This window comes from Accipiter gentilis, chromosome 34 (assembly GCF_929443795.1).
Source record: "Accipiter gentilis chromosome 34, bAccGen1.1, whole genome shotgun sequence".
Lineage (NCBI taxonomy): Eukaryota > Metazoa > Chordata > Aves > Accipitriformes > Accipitridae > Astur > Astur gentilis.
The window spans coordinates 3,627,740-3,646,357 of NC_064913.1; the positions used below are offsets into that span (position 1 = coordinate 3,627,740).

General features: G+C 39.6%; 1 protein-coding gene across 1 annotated transcript in view; it reads left to right on the forward strand.

Moving 5' to 3' along the window:
- The window catches only part of TPH2 (tryptophan hydroxylase 2), a 51,375-nt gene that overhangs the window by 8,861 nt on the left and 23,896 nt on the right, over positions 1-18,618 (forward strand). Inside the window, exons 5-8 of the mRNA XM_049792060.1 lie at positions 677-744; positions 6,085-6,281; positions 8,093-8,228; positions 13,652-13,778. Of these exons, the coding sequence (XP_049648017.1) occupies positions 677-744; positions 6,085-6,281; positions 8,093-8,228; positions 13,652-13,778 (528 nt within the window). The remainder of the gene's footprint in view (positions 1-676; positions 745-6,084; positions 6,282-8,092; positions 8,229-13,651; positions 13,779-18,618) is intronic.

Below are 18,618 nucleotides of genomic sequence, written 5' to 3' on the forward strand. Positions count from 1 at the left end.
AGTACAAAACCTGAAGTGTCTACATCTTTTATAGGTATAGAAGAGATCTTGTTTAGTTTTGAATAGCTCAGAGGGCTGTAACTGGCTGGTGTGTGTGTGTGTTATACAGCTCTTTTGTGCTTAATACGGAAAAGGTATGAGCCAACTGTAGCCCATGAGGTAGAGCCCTTCCTCTGTAACTCAAATTGGAGCAATATGCATATTTGCTGTTGGAGGCTGATTACTCAGTCCCTAATGTGTTGGTTAAGATGGCAACTGCTGAAGTAGCATCTTCAAAATGAGTTGCGTATGAGCTCTGGGCGCTTGATTCTTCTAGTGAAGAAAAATGTGTTAAGGATAGGTAAATTATTCTGCTTTGTGCCTGCCTGTAGATCTTCATTCAGATTAAGGAAGACATGAGTGAGACAAAATGACAAGGAAAGTTTCCCTTTTTCAACATCTTGGATGAATGACTGTACCTATGCATGAACTTGTCTTGAAAAAACTCCTGTGGGACTTTGGTGGGGGAAAATGTGAAGAAATCCTTATCTTCTCTTGCAGTCCAGTAGATAGTGTTAATCAAAATACAATATAATCAGGTACTAAATAAACACTTTAATGATATGTTTTATAATTATAATTCTTACAGCTAATTTTCTGTTCTTATTGTAAATTCATCTCTTCTTCCTTGCATAAGGGATTTAAAGACAATGTCTATCGACAGAGAAGAAAGTACTTTGTGGATGTTGCCATGAGCTATAAATAGTAAGTACTGGCATAATTCTTCCCCATGCTGCTGACTAGTTAGAATTCATGCTCTACTTAACTCTGTAGGATGAAATTTAACAGTAGACAAAGTCATCCTTTAAACTTTGACTAGTTTAGTGTAGGCTATAAATGACAAACCTGATGCTTGAAATCCCGTTACATTTTCGGTACAGATACGGGCAAGTAAAGCATTTGAAAGGTAAGCACTATCTCTTCAGCATTTTATTCATAGCTGCTTGAACTTAAGAAACTCTTTTACAAATGCTTGCATGTCTTAATGACAAACTGATGCACTGCACATATCTAGCATCCCTATGCAGTTGGACAAGCTCACTAAAACCCAAAATTACTATTTTCTTCTCATGCGCTTACTATACTGGACGCTGCAAAATGCCATTTATCAATTTTTCCAACACAGCTCTAAATTTCTCAGAACTCAGTCAGTGGATTTCTCTGTAGTTAGTGGAGCTGGTGCCTGTGCACAAATGCACTGTATGTGTTTTCTTATTTTGATTTTTTTTTTTTTTTTCCCCACCATGTCAAGTCAGTATTTTCAATTTGCTACAGTCCCTGGAAGTTAGGAAACTTTCTGTGCTACCTACAAATACCTACTGTGTTGCAATCTTCTTGTCACAGAAGCATTCAATTAATTCTAATTGTACTCTAGGTTTTATTTGCAACAGGCCAAAGCCCTCATTCTCAAGGGAAAGAACATCCTAATTTCATATTCTTTTCCATTTTACCACACTTCTTCAGGTTTTTTCCTTTTTCTCCTTTGAGATTTCTATCAACATTGTTTAAAGAATATAAAACACAACAATTTTTTTCTCCCTTCGTAGAAGGCATGGCCTGTCAGGAAGCAATTCAGAAATGGATTTTTGAAGGTTTTTCAGTTCTGGTTTTTTATTTTTAGTATAAGGCAAGTGTATGGGAGCTAGAAGGCTGGGGGGACAGGCAGATTAACTCTGCTTTGTGACCGTATAATCCTGATTATATTTCTCCCTTACCTTTGTCCCATTCCTGTCGTTAAGCTATTACCAATCTAGTAAGTGTGTAAGTGCTACTGTTGGTCTGCCCATGGTGGCATTTGTTTAGCTGGGTGCTCGTGACATTCATCCAGCACACTGAGCTGCTGTCTGCTGGGGGCAGGGAGCTGGTTGGTAGAGAAGCTTCCTAGGCTGCCAAGGTAAGTCTTCAGTTTAACCAGCTTTCAAATGTAAATTGAGACAGTTTTTTTTGTTTGTTTGCTTACAGCTGATTGATTTATTATCTTTTTTTTTTTCAGTCTAATGCTTGTGGTAGAATTAGTGCTTCTTGCCTAGCATTTATTGCAGTGTGGAATGTCAACGAGGTACCTGTGGATGAGGGCAGACTGTATGTGCTCTTAGAGCTCTTTCAGTAAGTCCGATAGTTCTGCATTTACCCATGACAGTAGCAGCAGTGCCATGCATTTCACAGCTGCTAAGTTGCTGGAAATGCCTTCCTCCCTTCTCCCTCTTGGCTGCCTAAGTGCTGGAAAGATCACACAGCTGGCTCACTAATCAGTGGTTGGTCTTCTGCTACATAGGTTTGGGTTCTTTTAACCCTGAAACCAGTGAGAAACATTTTTTCACAAAAATCATGTAGAGTAATCCTCCATATTCCCAGAAGAAACAGATAAGGGAAAGGAATATTTTCCTTATTTAGATTTTGAAGGCTCAAGAACCATTTCTGCAGGCAAATTACAAAAATCAAACAAGCCCAACCGAGGTTATTTGGGGGCCAGGCTTTGTACTTAAGCAAAACTGCTCAGAAGTACTCCTTCATCCCACTGATCTTTTCAAACCTTTAAAAGATTTTAAACTCTTCCTATTATTATGAGCAGAGGGAAAACAAGATGCTTCAAATATTTTTAGCCAGGGTCCACAAAATGACTGGGAGGCCAGTCCTTAGGGCAGTTACCCAAGATGGGGCAAAATCTCGTTCATACTCCTCAAGCCTCCTGCAGTGGTTATCTTAATCCCAGGGATGTGCTTTATCTACTGGGCTGTATAGTCTGTCTGTCTCTGGGTGTGCCTGTAGAGACAGCTCGGGGGCACATTTGCCCTCAGCATCCTGCAGCTCAGCCTAAGCCACGCTGAGGAAAAGCAAATCAGCTCAGGGAGGACTCTGTGCTGCTACAGCTAAGCTGTTTCTGCTACTTGTGCTAGGGAGCTCAGAATTTATATAGGTGTCTTGACACTACTACATTGCAGTCTCATCACACTCTCTTCTGTGGTCTAATGGCTATTTACTTATTTATACAAAAGGAACAGCTCTGTTGTCAGGACTGCTTCCCTTAGGGGTAAGTTCGGGACATTGCCTTGAACCTGTGAGTGTCTTCCAGGTAAGTGACCTTCCTTATCACTTACTGAGGCTTGATGTGTTTCTACTTTTCATTTTCCAGTGTAAAAAAAACCCCACACTTGTTTCCTTAAGAAAATAACAGAGAGGTTTGGCTGCAAAGAATTGGCTGCAAGGAACTGGCTCTGTAAAAAAAATTGTTGAGTTGAAACAATTCAACTCTGGATCAGCAGAGTTGCTGGATCAGCATCTCCTTTATGAATTGCTACTTTTCTATAGTAGTAGATGCTCTGCTTTGCTTGAACATAAAGAAGCCTCTATAGTGGAGAGAGAAAAACACTAAGCAGTGAACTTGAAGGAGCAGATATTTGCTGGTTCTGGGTGTTAAAGGCAAAGACATGTTAATAGAGCACAGCATTGAAGATCAGCTGTATGAAATAAATGGACCAAAAAAAAAAATATTCCTCCCTTCTTCACTTAGCTTCTATCCTAAAGATAGTGAAAAATGTGTTAATCTTGCTAATTAGTCCTTTGAGACTGATTAGGGATTGAAAAAGTGTTGAGAAAATTAAATCTGGAGGAAAAATACGATGTTTAAGAGGGTATTCATAAGTTGATAGCTCATGACCATGGCAAAATGGAAAGACCCTATTTTAATAAGGGGAAATAAAAATTCAGGATGGGTTAGCTTGTAGAGTCAGCCACAAGAAAACTGGCAATGTAGGCTGGCCATTTCTGTGATTTATTGAAATGTTTGAGCGCAAGGTGGGTCTTGCTTGTTGAAATAAGAGGGTGAGGAAAATGAGATTTGCAGAGCTGAGTGAGAAAGGCATAGGTTCTCCCTCAAGTCTGGCTGCCTTGATTGTCTTGATAAAGAAAGCAATATCATGATCAGCTGGAAATAAGATCAGCTCTCCTAGGCATAAATCCTATTAAGTAATTAAAGTTCAGTGAACCTTACTTCAGTACTAATGAATTAATTGAAACAATAACTAAGTTACAAACCTTTTAGTGAGCAGTGACCAAGCTTCAGATCCTTGATTGTGTTTATACCTCTCCAGTGACAGGCCAAATAGAAACCTGAGTTTTTCCAATGGTGCACACATTTCTTCTTCTTCGCTGGGCCAGTGCTGACCTGTACTGGCAGTATCCATAGTAGCGGTCATGTCTAAGGAAAAGGGATGAGGCTACTGCATGGTGTTCTGGCAACCCCAGGTGGATGGAGTAGCAACCTGCTTGTATCTGTCATGTACAGTACAATTTAGAGTAGCTGTGTTATGCTTTCTGTGAACTGGCAGGCAGCTTAAGGCTGATAAAGTGTAAAGGTGAAGACAGATACTAGACCTGGAGGACTGACTCCCACCACAGAATGGGCACAGACCCAGTGCAGCTCCTTTTGATGAGAAATGCTTCACTAAATGTGTTGCAATTCTTGTCGTGTCTGTAAAAGAGCGGCTGAAGGGGAACTAGCGGATGTATTGGATATTCAGTGAGTCCTTAGCAAGTATGTGTACCTCATACCAAGTAGCCTTTGACTGACAGATAACTGCCATGGATCAACATCCTTTGATATAGTGAAAGGCAAGGGGATTAAATGGTAAGTTTTCAATAAAGATGAGAGGACAACCAGAATGAATGTAGGGCAGATCATCCTCTCTTGTGCATGTAGGGACTGCATAGCAGCAACCATGTATGACATGAGGGCCGGTTCCTTGTTACCTCGTGCAGCAGAGACAGGATTACGAACCAGGCAGTGACAGAGATGGGGAGCCAACCTCCCAGTAAAAGCCCAGCACTGCACTTCTGCTGCAGTGGGATTCCCCGAGCCCGATACGCCTGTTCAGGTGCTGTCTGTGATACTGGGGAAGCTGCAGCACTGGGCTGGGAGTGCCCACATTGCCAGCCCTGTGGCAGGGGAGTGAGAGATGGGGACTGATGGGGTGGAAGAGGATTGTGTGGATCCCTTTGCCAGTCTGCACTTCATTACAGCACGGTAAAAGAGGATACCTGAGGAGAAAGCAGTCTGCACAGATTACATACTATAGATGGTGAACGTTAAATCCAGAGAAAGATTATAAAGTTTCTAGGGGGAATTAATGACATGAGATGATGGCTCATGGCATGGGAAATTCCTTACAGTTAAATACAAGACAGTGCAAATTGGAAGGAGCCCTTCACACTCTTCACGCTGCCAGTCAGTTTTGAATTAGCCGTAACCACACAAGGCAAATCCTGGATGTCAGAGACAGATAGCAGGTACCCTGGAAGGCTCCTGCTTGCAATTTCGGTACATCTATATAAGGGGGAGCAGGCAGAGGAATGGTGCAGAAGAAAATAAAGGAGAGGTGTATTTAGAGGGTTAGTTTCACCTAGGCTAGGCTGGTGGTTCTGAGGTGAGCTTCCTCATGATGTAGTCCTGCATGAATTTGGGGTTCCAAACTTACCTGCACATGTAAGCAACAGTCTAAACAATGTATATCTATATTAATTAGATCCACACATTACCAAACATCTACGTAATTGCCTAATCTTAACTTTGTGAAATGCTAGGTAATGATGCTGTGTCAATATTACCTATTTTAAAGAATGCATAGAGCATTCAGTCTGCTGATGGTCTTACTGAATCTACAAGTTAGACTGAATCAGGATCTTCAGCTAACCACTTGCAAAGGCATCAGTGGCAATAAATGGAGAAGTACTGCTCTTGTATAGGAACACGGCATATAAGAAATCCATCTTTCTACTACGATATGTACAAAGATTAAGAAATAATCTCATTGCTTAATAAGAAGAAATACAGTTCTTATGAAATGAATGTAATATGTACGACATAACATCAAGAAGTAATTCTAAGAAAAAAGCATCTAGCTGTCATTTTAAAATAGTTTTAAATAGTTTTAATAGTCTCTATCTGCCTTTATTTAAATAATACTTTTCACAGAAATTTTGTCATCCACTGTCTGTCTAGAATCTGGTTGTATTCAAATGTATTTTGTATTATTGTGTTTTTTACAGTGGTCAACCCATTCCCAGAGTGGAGTACACAGCTGAAGAAATTAAAACATGGGGGGTGGTGTTTAGGGAACTCAGTAAACTCTATCCCACCCATGCTTGTCGTGAATATTTGAAAAACTTTCCTCTGCTGACCAAGTACTGTGGATACAGAGAGGATAATGTGCCTCAGTTGGAAGATGTTTCTATTTTTCTTAAAGGTAAGATTCATATTTGGTTTGCCAATAGATACGGTTTCATGAAAACACTCTTTTCTATTAGTATGAAATACAAAACACATTAAATGAAAAGACTCCCAGCATTGTCAGTGGACTTTGGTTTAGTCTTTGAAGTATCATTCTGTTTTTGACATTCTCCATGGAAGAGAGTTTGTTGAGTCAAGACAGTCTTATGTATTTGCAAGTATGAAGTTGAGAGGAATTAAACAGCTGAATATGTATCACATGATGTTACCTTGCACAGGGTAAAAAGTCCTTCAGTACAGTGAAAAGAGTGAGCACAGTTAGCTCTGCTCTTCTCGTTGCCACAGGATGGGAGTTCTGATAACCGCAGTGGGCATCCCCCAAATATTCAGGCAGGTGGAAGAGGGAATAAAATGCCAAGATAAACTGAATTTAAAGAGGAGAGCAGGTTTGGCACATTGTTGTACAGTACAGTCTGATGAATATGAGGCTTTCCTGGGTGCTCAAGACCTCATGACACTAGTCATTATATTCGTATGTTGAAAAAAATCACCTATGGGGACCCCATAGGTGATCTGGTACGTCTCTTTCATGTTTTAAGGGATCTGTATATTACATATTTAAGTTTGAAAATACCATTCTTTTTCATCTGTAATGGAAATGTATCCCATATGGAAGAAGTGGCAGACATGAACCTGCTGTTTTTAACTCTAGAAGAAAAACCACCAAAGAGTTCATTTAAGATTTTCATTTCTCCTTAAGGGTCCCTTCAGATACATATACTTGTTCTTAATCCTCTTTTTCAGGAGCTCTAGGAGCTCAGAGACTAAAATATTCTAAAGATGGGTGTTTGGAAAAAAAGGTTAACGTGCTGTTAAGTGTTACAAGAAAAATCAGCAAAGATTTTTATCCCAAATATGTATGGAAAATCTTTTCGCTAAGAGAAATGCAAAATTTTTAAAGAAGGGCTTACTTTCCTCAGTCCCTGCTTCATCTGTAACTCTTGTTTGTGAACACCTGCATTTACTAATTGACTCATCACTCTGAGTTTGGTTGTGTCCTTCTGGGTTTCTCATATATTGTATTGTGGTCTCAAAGGAATGATACCAAAATATACAGGTTCTTTCTCCCTAACTAGAAACTCAAAACCTCACACTTCTTTCAGAAATATGTTTTTAGACTAAACACAGCAATAGTAGTGTCTGTGGAAGAAAAACTTTAACATTCTCCTGTAAACACTTTGAAAGAGTAAAGAATGAATTTGGGAGAGAAATGTGCTTTTCAGAGTCACTAAGTCTGAAATTATTCCCCACTGGGACTAATCTGACAAAGGAACATTTTGTTAAATATTTAAATGAGGACCTCAGATGTGAAAGTCAGTATTTTACTGTCACAAACAGTATTTTATCTGTAAAAATAAGGATAGATTTGATTTAATCCTATTCTGTTCTGTGAGTTTTTAATGTATTTTACAGAAGTTGTCTTCTGTTTTGGAAACTTTTTTCCCATTTGGTACCAGACATAAAAATCAGATACTCTGTGATTTGAGAACACCACTTATGGTACCTTACCATCTTTTCTAGACAAAGGTATTCAAACCAACTTTGAAATACCTCAAGCTGTTTTCATTAAACATATGCTAGCAATGCAAAATAGTTCTTGTACATAATAGGTGAAAATGATGTGTGGTGATCTTCAGCGAAGATTCTCCATGTCATGCTTCTGGTAGAATAATTAACAGATTATTACCTGTCCTCAGAAACTGATATAGTGAGAGAGAGATATATATATATATATAATTTGGTCTTTTATTTTCTCCCTCACTTCAGAAAGGTCTGGCTTCACAGTGAGACCAGTTGCTGGATACCTGTCTCCACGAGATTTTTTAGCTGGCTTAGCATATAGAGTTTTTCACTGTACTCAGTACATACGACATGGCTCAGATCCTCTCTACACACCAGAACCGTAAGTTGCTAAATTTGCCTTAGTGCTGAAAAGATAGGCTCACTGGATTCTTAAAAGACCCCATTAGATTTGCCAAGATTGAAAAGAGAAACCTTCCTACAAATGTAAAAATCTACTTACACCATTGATGACAAAACCCTTCACATTGGTGAGCCAGAATTTAATTCAAAGGCTTCTTATGGACTTTTTCCAAGGGTCTTAAATAACTGGGTTATTTATATGGTGGGTCAAAAAAATCTATCATCTGGATTATATTTCAATGGAAACTGGAGTTTTTAACTAAACATTTTGAAAAAGTGTCTAAAATTTTATCTTCTGTTGGACAACTAAGGAAAGAAGTTGGAGAAAAAGCCCTGAATCCCTTGAAAAAACCTGCTTTTAGAATTATAATTTGGTCTTCTTGTGTTTCTGTTTATCTTCTTTGGGCCAGACTGCACAGTTGAACTTCATTTCTCTCCTGTAATGCAATGCAAGCAAGTCATGAGGCACTATTCTCTCACCCAGAGAGGATATTGGATAGGAAGCCTGTTACAGGGAACATGATAGAAATAAGAGACACTTTAATTATGACTTTCATGGGACAGCATTGCAGCTTTTCCAAAACAGAATATTGCGAGTTTGGATGAAATATTTTGGCATTTGGTCTCTTGATGAAAAGTGGGGAAAAAAAAGATTGAAGCGATTGTAGTTCTTGTCTTGTATTATATATGGTGTGCTCTGTGCAGTAATAACAGAACAATACATGTCAGTTAGATAATATGGAGGTATTTTTACCAAAGGCATCCGCTGAACTTGTAACCACAGGACTCACGTTTTCACAGTGAATCAGTCATCAGGCCGTTAGCATGAAATTGTAGTTGTTGTTTAGTCAGCGTGGACTATTTGAGTGTCTTTTTATTTTTGCCAAAATTTACACAAAGGGTTCATACATATATATTCAGCTCCAGTCCTGTAAACATTTGGACCCATGTCTAACTTTGATTTCATGAATAGACTGCCAAAACCATGGAGTAATATTTTTGGATATAAAAGGATTAATGGAACCACAAATTAAGCTGTATTTTAAAATGCTCTAACATTATTCTGGCAGGAGTCACCAGGTGGTGCTGTTATACACTTATCTACTTTTGTCTTCAGCATGTGAACTGGGCAAAGTACTTGCTGAAGTGCTACGAGGCTAGTTTTGTGTGCGTTTCTTTTGGGAAAGAGGTGGTAATCCCTGAAGGAATTCACTCGCTTCTGTAACCTCTGTAATTAGCACTTTAGTCTCTTAAAGTTGTAGGCAAATTTCTACAACGTAAAATCCTGGGAGAAGAGCTTGGGTATATGATGCTGGATCTCTTCTGGTCTATCTGAAAATATCTGTAGATATTTCAAAAAAAGAAATTATACTTAGGAATTACCAGATTTTGCACCAATGATTTCCTCTCCTGTGGGAAGCCAGTGTTTCAGATTGCAGCACCCGCCAATGATCAGCAAAAGAATCATGACATTTACAAACAATACAAACTAGAAGAACATTTTCATCTATTGATAGGGGATTTAGGCACATAACTCCAACACAAACAAACGAAGGAACATCTTCCAGGAAACAATTAAGTGCATCTGTGCTTTTGCTGATGGTCTCTGGTTCATTGATTTGTGTATTTGAGACCTCTGTAGTTTTCAGGATGGTGTTTACATTCACAATTATGCAGAGTACCGTAGCTGATCCTTAGTAGTAACAGCAACTACTTTTTTGTAACCTTTCTGGTCCTGGTGTCTGGAAAGTTCAGTTAGAATAAAGATTTTTATTCCTTATTTGGGCTGAACTTAATCCAGGTTATGGTTTTAATGCCTCTAAATGTGACTAACAGAGGAATTAAGTTGTCATGTTCTAATGATGTTACTCTCTTCTTGCAGACCTGCTTGTTCACATAAATTAAATAATGTGTACTGACTATGAGGAACTCCACAGGAAAAATTTGAAAATCCTTTTTTAAATGTGTTTATTTTTTCTCATAAGATAGAGCATATAGTAGTGTTATCAGAAATGTAGAGTGAAATCCTGGCTTTGTTTGAAATAAACGGCAAAACTAAATTGACTTGAGTGTGGACAGCTCTTCATCTTCTGCAGTAGCTGCAATGCCCTGAGATCTGCTGGTTGATATATGGGGCCATAATGAGGTTTGCTGCAGGTCCCTGTCTTGGTGAATGTTGCATTTCAATGATATAAACCTGGTAAAAAGACTCCCTTTGACTTCAGTGGGCTTTCCGTCAGATTTAACACCCAGGCTATAGAGCTAGATACAAATTAGAGAGTTCATTTGGTTTGATCTGTATCACTACTGTATGCATTTTAAAACATTTCTTCCTGAGTTTCATTATGTTTCTACCACATTCACAGAGCTATATAGATTTCCTCTGCTCTGCTAACTAATTTACTCCAAGAAAAATCTTTTGCTGTGAAAAGTGCATTACAAAAATCTTATTTTCTCTGAGCAATGTGTGTGAATAAATTAAAGGAACTTAATTATTTTCTGAATAAAACAAAACAAAAGAATCAAGTCTTGGTAGTTAAGCAAAGAATTATATTGTTTAGACTATCTATAAAGGGCCAGACTGGCAGGGAAATCTGAGACTCCAATGACAATCCCAAATACTGGTTCATGGTCCTGCCTGGAAGATTTTTTTTTTTAATGTTTTTTTTTTTGTTGTTGTTGTTCATATGCTTTTTATTTCAAGCTCCTCTCTTTATAACTGCATGTTCAAGATGCTACTTTGCATAGTTTTAATAGAAGAATCTACAAGCTAAAGGCATGAAAGAAGTATCTTCTGCCTCCTCATCTTCCTCCCCTTGGTAGGAGAGACAAGTTAATGGGGCTAGGCTTTGTCTGTTCTCATTTTGTCTGCAAGGGTGGCAGTGACACAAAGAGCCTGTGTCCCAGTGGAGAACTAGGAATAGCACGTCTTTGCTTATTTGTTTCTGGGAGTTGTGGCTTCAGCACAGGAAAACAGAAACGTAGACACTCACTCAAGTACCAATACCAGTGATGCTGCTGTAGAAGCCCGCCTGGAGACAAGTGTGCTTACCTGAAGCCAGGAACTTTAAGCCAGTCCCACTATATCTTCTTTGCTCTTGTTATTTGAACTGCTCATATGAAGCTAAATATAACTGGACTGATGCAGTGCAGCATAGGTGAAGTGCTCAGCAATCAGCGTTGATCTCTCCAGTAAAGAGGAGAATTGGAGTTAGAGCTCTGGAATTCCAGAGAATGGGCTTTGTGGCCCATTTCTGTGTTGGATGGTGATGGTTGAAGGAGTCTCCAGTGAATTGTTTGGTAGTGGGAATTCTCTGAGTATATCTATCAGACTGCAAACTCCATTTCCCTGCTGTCCTTTGTATCATTAGTGAGCTAAATCTTGCAGGAGGTGACAGAAAAAATTCTTGTGACTGGAACTGAATTAATTGCAGAAGGGCCATTAACCTTTGATGACTATCCACTCAAGTGATGCAAACCATCTCCTGAACAAAGAGATGGATACCATGCAGAGCCAGCCAATTTTTCAAGTCTGAGCTCCAGTGAGGAAGGGAGTAATATCTAAGCTACAGGTCTTGTGGTGGGGAACTTTCTTCATCTTGCAAGACTCAGAGCATCACCAAAGGGGTGTGGAGATCGTAAGAGAAGCCTTCTTATCAGCTGCTTTTGAAGAAATTGGGAATTTCCCAGGCTCTGAAAGGACATGCAATGATGTAGAAACAAGGGAGAAAAGATCTTAATTTCAGGAGGAAGGACAGGCTTTACCAGGCAGTGGAAAACAAATGCAAACAATTTTCCTTATGTAAGTATGATGTCTGATACTGTTCCTGGCCAGCTGTACGTATCAAACATGTTTCATGGGTGTTGACTAAAAAGATTGGTGCACAGTGAACTTGAGCACTCAGCCTGTATTGCTACAACTCAATCTCTAGTCGGTGTCTAGGGACCATGTTGATTTTATGATGTCAGGCACAAGAGTATCTGTTTACCGCCCCTGCTTCTTTGGGAAATACATATGTCTAGGAAGGAGGAGAAATGAGATTTGGCAATTCCTCTGTCCTGTTGAATAATTACTCGTATATGAAATTGGCTCAAACTTGTCATGCACAACTTCAGAGCGGTGCTTGTCTCACCAAAAAATGTGAATATAACATGACCAAATGTTGCTAAGCATCTCTCAGTGAGGCCATCTGGGCTGAGAAGAGAGACTTGCATGTAACCCTCCAATACTGGAACTGTATTTGATAAGCTTTTGGTGAGGCAAACTAGGAATGCCAAAAATGCTAATCTTCATTTGCATGCATCCAGAAACTACTATCTACTGCTACCTACCTAGACACAGTTGGCGCAGACTTCCTGGTGAAGAGTACCAAGTAAGACGACTTTAAATTATATAGAGGGTTGTTTTTCTGTTCATGATTTATCTGAAGTGTCAGGTTCTGTGTCTTTTCAAACAAAAATAGTTTATAAAAGACAAATTGGATGATTTTGGATAGAAGGCAGAAAACTTGATGTTTTCTCCCTGCCTTTAAAACATTTGTTTACAGCTTAGGAGGAAAAAAAAAAAAAAAAAAAAAGAGAGAAATGTCTTTGAAGAGACAAAAGCAAAGGAAATGTCAGATCTGATTTTTAAAGTGAACTTTACTACCAAGTCCATTATTTTCTGTGAACAAATGCACCAAAACTTTCAGAATTGTTTAAGAGCTTTTATAGATGATGCATGTGCACTTTCGTTAGGTTGGTTAGCAGTTTTTTGTACACTTACATCTGCACTTTGTCGTGACTAATAATGCACTTCCAGGTGTGAACAGTGGTTTTCTGAAACAATTTGGGTTCTCTGCTTTTTCTGAAATCTGCTAGGTGAAAAGTGGACCATGTAACAAAAGTACCCAGTAATTGCAGTAGAAACTCAGGACTAGATGAGAAATTAAGCACAAAGAAACCTCTGTGAATATTGCCCTGAATTTCTAGTGGCAGGTGACAAAATGTTTAGTTGTGGGGCTCTACCCAGGTGCAGAAAGGGGAATGGAGAAGAGGAAGAGGAAATGTGTTGGGTTTTGTACTTGATTCATGTGGAGAGAAATCCTGAAAACTGTACTTGTGAGACATCTGGCTTTCCTTTGGGCAGTTCGGTCTTCATGGTACTAAGCCTGGAAGACAGTGTGATCAGGCCCTCCCACTCAATCTGGAAATGACGGGGAAGTCACAGTGGGGTTAAATGACATATAACCCATTTAATAGAAGTAAACGTACGTTACTACAGAACCATAGACAGGGAAGAACTATTATGCTGTAAAAACCAGGTTTCATGATAAAATGTAAAATGGCTTATGTTAAATTAATTATGGAATGATTACAGCATTAATTTCTGTAATGACTCTCTTTTCATTTCCATTCCCTTAGGGATACGTGCCATGAACTCTTAGGACATGTGCCTCTACTTGCTGATCCCAAGTTTGCACAGTTTTCACAAGAGATAGGACTTGCTTCGCTGGGAGCATCTGATGAAGATGTTCAGAAATTAGCCACTGTGAGTCAAAATCTTTTTGTGGCATGCTCTCTCATCTGTCCTCCTCTTTGGTTGATGAAGTGACGTGCATTGTCTTATTAGAGCTGACTGCATTTTCAGGTTGCAGATGACTATGATGTGACAATCACAGGGCTTTAGATATTTTTCCATTGTTTTTAATAAGAGCAAAGTTGAACATGCTAGTCTTCAGGTAGTCAGTTTTACTTTTTATGTGCAATAGCCACAACTTTTCAGGGCTAGCTGATATGGTTTTTGTCTACTTTAAGGTCCTGAAAACAAGCAAGCAAGGTAATTTTGAAAAAAAAACAACTCACATTTTGGTGTGTGCTCTCAGCTCTACACTGTTAGCTCATCCACACGTGGCCACTTTGGGTCTTAGCACTGCTATTTCTGTACTCACTGTTCTGTTTTGCAGCTTTTCACTGTATTGTAGTGTGTGATGGATTTTGGACAACATTGCATTGCTGCTGCTCCTGTTGGAGAGTATGAAGTTAATAAGCCAAGGCTATGCAGCAGTAGATCTAGACCAAGGTCATGTGCCTCAGCCAGTGGGTGTGAGATTCTGTGTTGCATCAAATGAGGCACATGCCAGTAGATAGTGTGAACTGGAAGAGGTTGTGTGAAAGATGTTAGATGCTACTGACTGCCTGACTGGAGCCTTCTTGGCCCTTGTGCAAGGGAGCCTCAGGTTGCACTGAAGGGCCCTGTGAAGTTGCCAGGACTCTCAGCTCCTGCCCACCTGTCAGACCTGCTGTATTGCCGTTTCCAAATAACTTATATGCAGCCCTTTCCATCATGACGTAGGTTAGTGACCCTGGTGTATACAGCTTGCTCTGTTCAATTGTTTTAACTTATTGTATGCTTCCTTTTCTGGCTCCTGTTACAACTACTGCTGCAAATAATTTAATGAACTATATTGTATTAAAAACAACACCATATTTAAATATTCTATCTCATGAAAAATTCTGTGAGATCCAACAGAAGAATTGGTTACTTTAAAACTTACCCAGCGTAAGACTGTTTTTCTACACAAGAAGCACAGTGAGGATTTAAAGGGTTGGAAATAACTTGGACACAGTGTTGAAGGTGGATTCAAACCAGGTTCAGTTAAACTGTAATGGTTTTGATGCACTGGCATAGCAGTGGCTTAGAGTCCTACCTGCTGAAAAAGGAGTTTGTACCCATTTGTTTGATTTTAATCCTGTAGCCCTCCAGAAGAGGCCACTAAATTTATTTAATCAAACCAGTTTCACTCCTTAGTGAGACAGGCTTGATGTCTTGCTTGTGGCCAGTTCTTCTCACGTGCTTCAGGGTGTTCCTTGGTTTTCTGATGGATACCTACTGAGAAGAACCTGTTGTTTGTGTGGAGGAATCATAAAAGTTGGGTTCTATTTGCATATTTGCTAGGAAGGGACTTAGTAAGAAGCAGACCTACCTTGTCATGACTGCAGCCTCAAGAGAAACTATCTAACTGGCTGTCCCTGTAGATACTTTGAGGAAAACAGTATGTCCAAACCTTTCACCCCAAAATAACCTTGGATGACACAGGCCTATTGCAGAGGACAATGTTGGGACTGATCTGTTTGGGGAGAGATATTAATATAAAGTAACCTCTGAATATTATATAAATGCTTTTACTCCTCCCCCTCACAAAAGCTCCCAGTTATGACTGACTGTGTCATCTGAACAATGAGCTGCTCCTGAATCACAAAGCCAAAAATAAAAGATGAGAGCTGAATCACTTTCCCTTATCACACTGAGAATTTGATATCTGAGTCAAAGTTGATTTCTCCTCCCATGCTGGAAATAGCTCTTTCAGGTGGAAGAGACATTTGGAGAGAGACTTAAGGTAACCCAGGTGGTGGTGGTTTTGGTAGAAGCACAGTGAGGAGCTGTACTCCCCTGGGGCAGGTCCTTGACAAATGCAGAGATGTTACTTGCCCTAAAATTTGCAATGTAAACGGTCAACTTGAGAGCAAGTAGAAAGAACATCTCTCAGCAGTGAGGGTGAGGAGGCCAAGAAATTCATTCAGCTGGGCACCAAATGTCACCTGAGGTGCTATTAACTGACTTGTGCAACATTCGGTCCCATTTCCATCCTAGATAAAAACCAGAGACGCAGCGAGCTGAGAAATGCCAGCCAAGAGTCTTAACACAGAAAAGCAGTGCAGGTTCCAGTGAGGCAACTTCAAAGTAAATAGAGAAACAAATGAATGGAGAGAGAACATGCATATTAATGAGCTTGAAGCAATATGCCCAAAGCAAGCTTGCCATTAACATGGCCTGTTTCAAAAGATAGTGACATTAACAGCTGAGCCATTACAGGGAGGACAATGGCTTTAGGAAGAGAGGAAAACACCTCTTAGGAATTCAGACGAGAAAGGGAAGAATTATTACAGGTGATTTCATCATCTTTTGCTCCATTCTGCTTTCAAAAGCCACCACATGTCAGCCTTGATAGATCTGCTCTTTGTGCCCCATGAGTCCTGAGCTGCAAAGGAAATGTGATGATGTTCTTATCCCTGCAGAGCTGACACGGTGGATGTAGAGCAAGCTGGAGCCTGGTCACTGGGCAGACTAGAAGTGTTTGCAAAATTGCAATTAGTCACATCTGTGCAGCCCCACTGAGGGCAGGGATTAAACAGGAGAGCATTGCAGAGGCCCTGGTGCTGGCCAGCTGGAGGTGGAAGAACTGCTGCAGGGTAAGAGGGTTGAAAAGGAAGGTGTGAGCTCCCCTCATCCTCCTGTTGGAGTCTGGTAGTCAGATTAGGGCAAGGAGAAAGGAATCGCTTCTTCTCCTTTTTAAACTTAAGCATTCTTACCGTGAGAAGTGGAATATTGAAAGAGCCAAGCAACTGTCTTTGCAGTGGTTTTTTGAGAGTTGCAGTTTCCTTTACAATGTTTTAAGAGAGTAGGAAAGAGAGAAGACACAAAAAACAAATGACTGAGGGATACATTACTGAAAACAAAATATTGGCACAATCCACTTTTTTTGCTTGTAGTGTGGTATAATGTGGTTACTAGTTGAGGAAATAGAATGTTGGCCGTGCGTGTCTGGGTGCTAATTATTATCATCATCATCATCACTAATATCTTGTGCTACTCTGTGTGACTTTCTAAAAATGCTTTTGAGTTGATTTTTCAAGCGTGCCTGGTCTTTCTACTTTCACATAGTACGAAAATGAACAAAGACTGTCTTTTCTGCTTACCTATCAAACCATAAGCTATATGGAGGACTTGACATGAGGTGTTTCAACTAATTTATGTAATATATAATTTACAACACATAACATAAGGTTTTGTCAGGAAAATTGTACAAAAAATATACCTTGGATTACATTCCAGTATTACATTGTAATTTGTGGACTTGGGAGCCAGAAAGCAGCTGTCTCTGTAAAGCTGCAAGGTGATAAGCAGGATCCTGTCTCTTCTGCTTATGGCAGAAATGACTCCCAGCTCCTGCTGAGTTGTTTCAGTGCAGCTCAGGTTGCCCCTTCGTGATGCAGTATGTGTAGGATGTGTTTGTGTATATAAAATTCAGGGGGGGGCACATTAAGTGGTGGTGGTTCTGAAACGAGGAGTTAGCAGTATGTCTATGGTTTGTATGCAGTTTATCATCAAATCTTTCCACTCAAGAATTTGGCCATTAGAGACTAATTAGTGACACTAAGTTTTTTCCCAATGGTTTCTTTACTGAAGTTATATTTAAACCTTCAGTTCTCTAGAACTGTAAAAACCTTTTAATCTTTCTTGGTATTTGTTCTGGTATTTTAACAGTGTGGGACAGTAGAAATCAAGAAATTTCTCTTGGTTTTGCTAGCCTTTATGCAGAAAACCACAATAGTGAGCTGCTTCTGAATTTGAAGGAATTGTATGTGATGAGGTCTTGTAAATGCATTTCAGGCTTGTTATGAATCTGAATGTTTTACCGTGCCTGGATGATGACTGAGGCCAATGGTTTATTTCTAAAACTGACTTTAATTTATCTGTACACATATCACAAACAAAATATTTTAGATATATATGCTGGGATAAAAATAACATTCAGAACCTCTGCAAGAAGTCACTGGTAATTCATGTGAGCCTACTTGCCTGTCTTCTCTCAGGATTTATGTTATCTGGTCTTGTTGGCTTCATTCTAGTTCTTCTCCCATGCTGAACAACTGGCACATAATTCAGGACAATTACACATTATGTTTGCTGAGGAGATAACCAGAATGGAAGAAGCAGGACTATTGCAGATAAAGACCGAGTTGCGTTTGGTAACTTTGGGTAGACGCAGCATTTGTGGTCTCACTAGACAGAGCAGACTGTTGCAGTCTCTCATCTTTACAAACAACAGATTAGATTTCCCAGAGGGGCTATTGATAGTGCTAGGCCATAAGTACAGCTTGTGAGCTGGGTTACAGTCTTCCTCCATGAATGAACAAATGGAGTTGAGAAGAAAACTATGAAAATATTTGAGATTTCTAACATTCCCACTGTGCATCTGAAAAATCAAGACTGCTTGACTGTTTCTCATTTATAGTTGCAAAATGATAGACAGTGAACTAAGCACTGTGCTAAGTCTGTGATCAGCTCCCCTGCTGAAGTTATTCTGCCATATAAAAATAATTATGTATTGGCCAACCGAAACCTGGTATTATAGCCCAAGAGCTATGGCATTCACTGAGCATATTGAAGTTTCACATTCAAATCTCTGCTCGGTCTTTTTCCTGTATCCCAATCACATGCCATGATTGTGTGACGAGTGCCAAGAGTGAGCACAGTGAGTACTCTAAGTCCGGTGGTGACATAATGGAGTTTCTTGCAAAAGAGTCACTTCCAGCTACACCTGTAG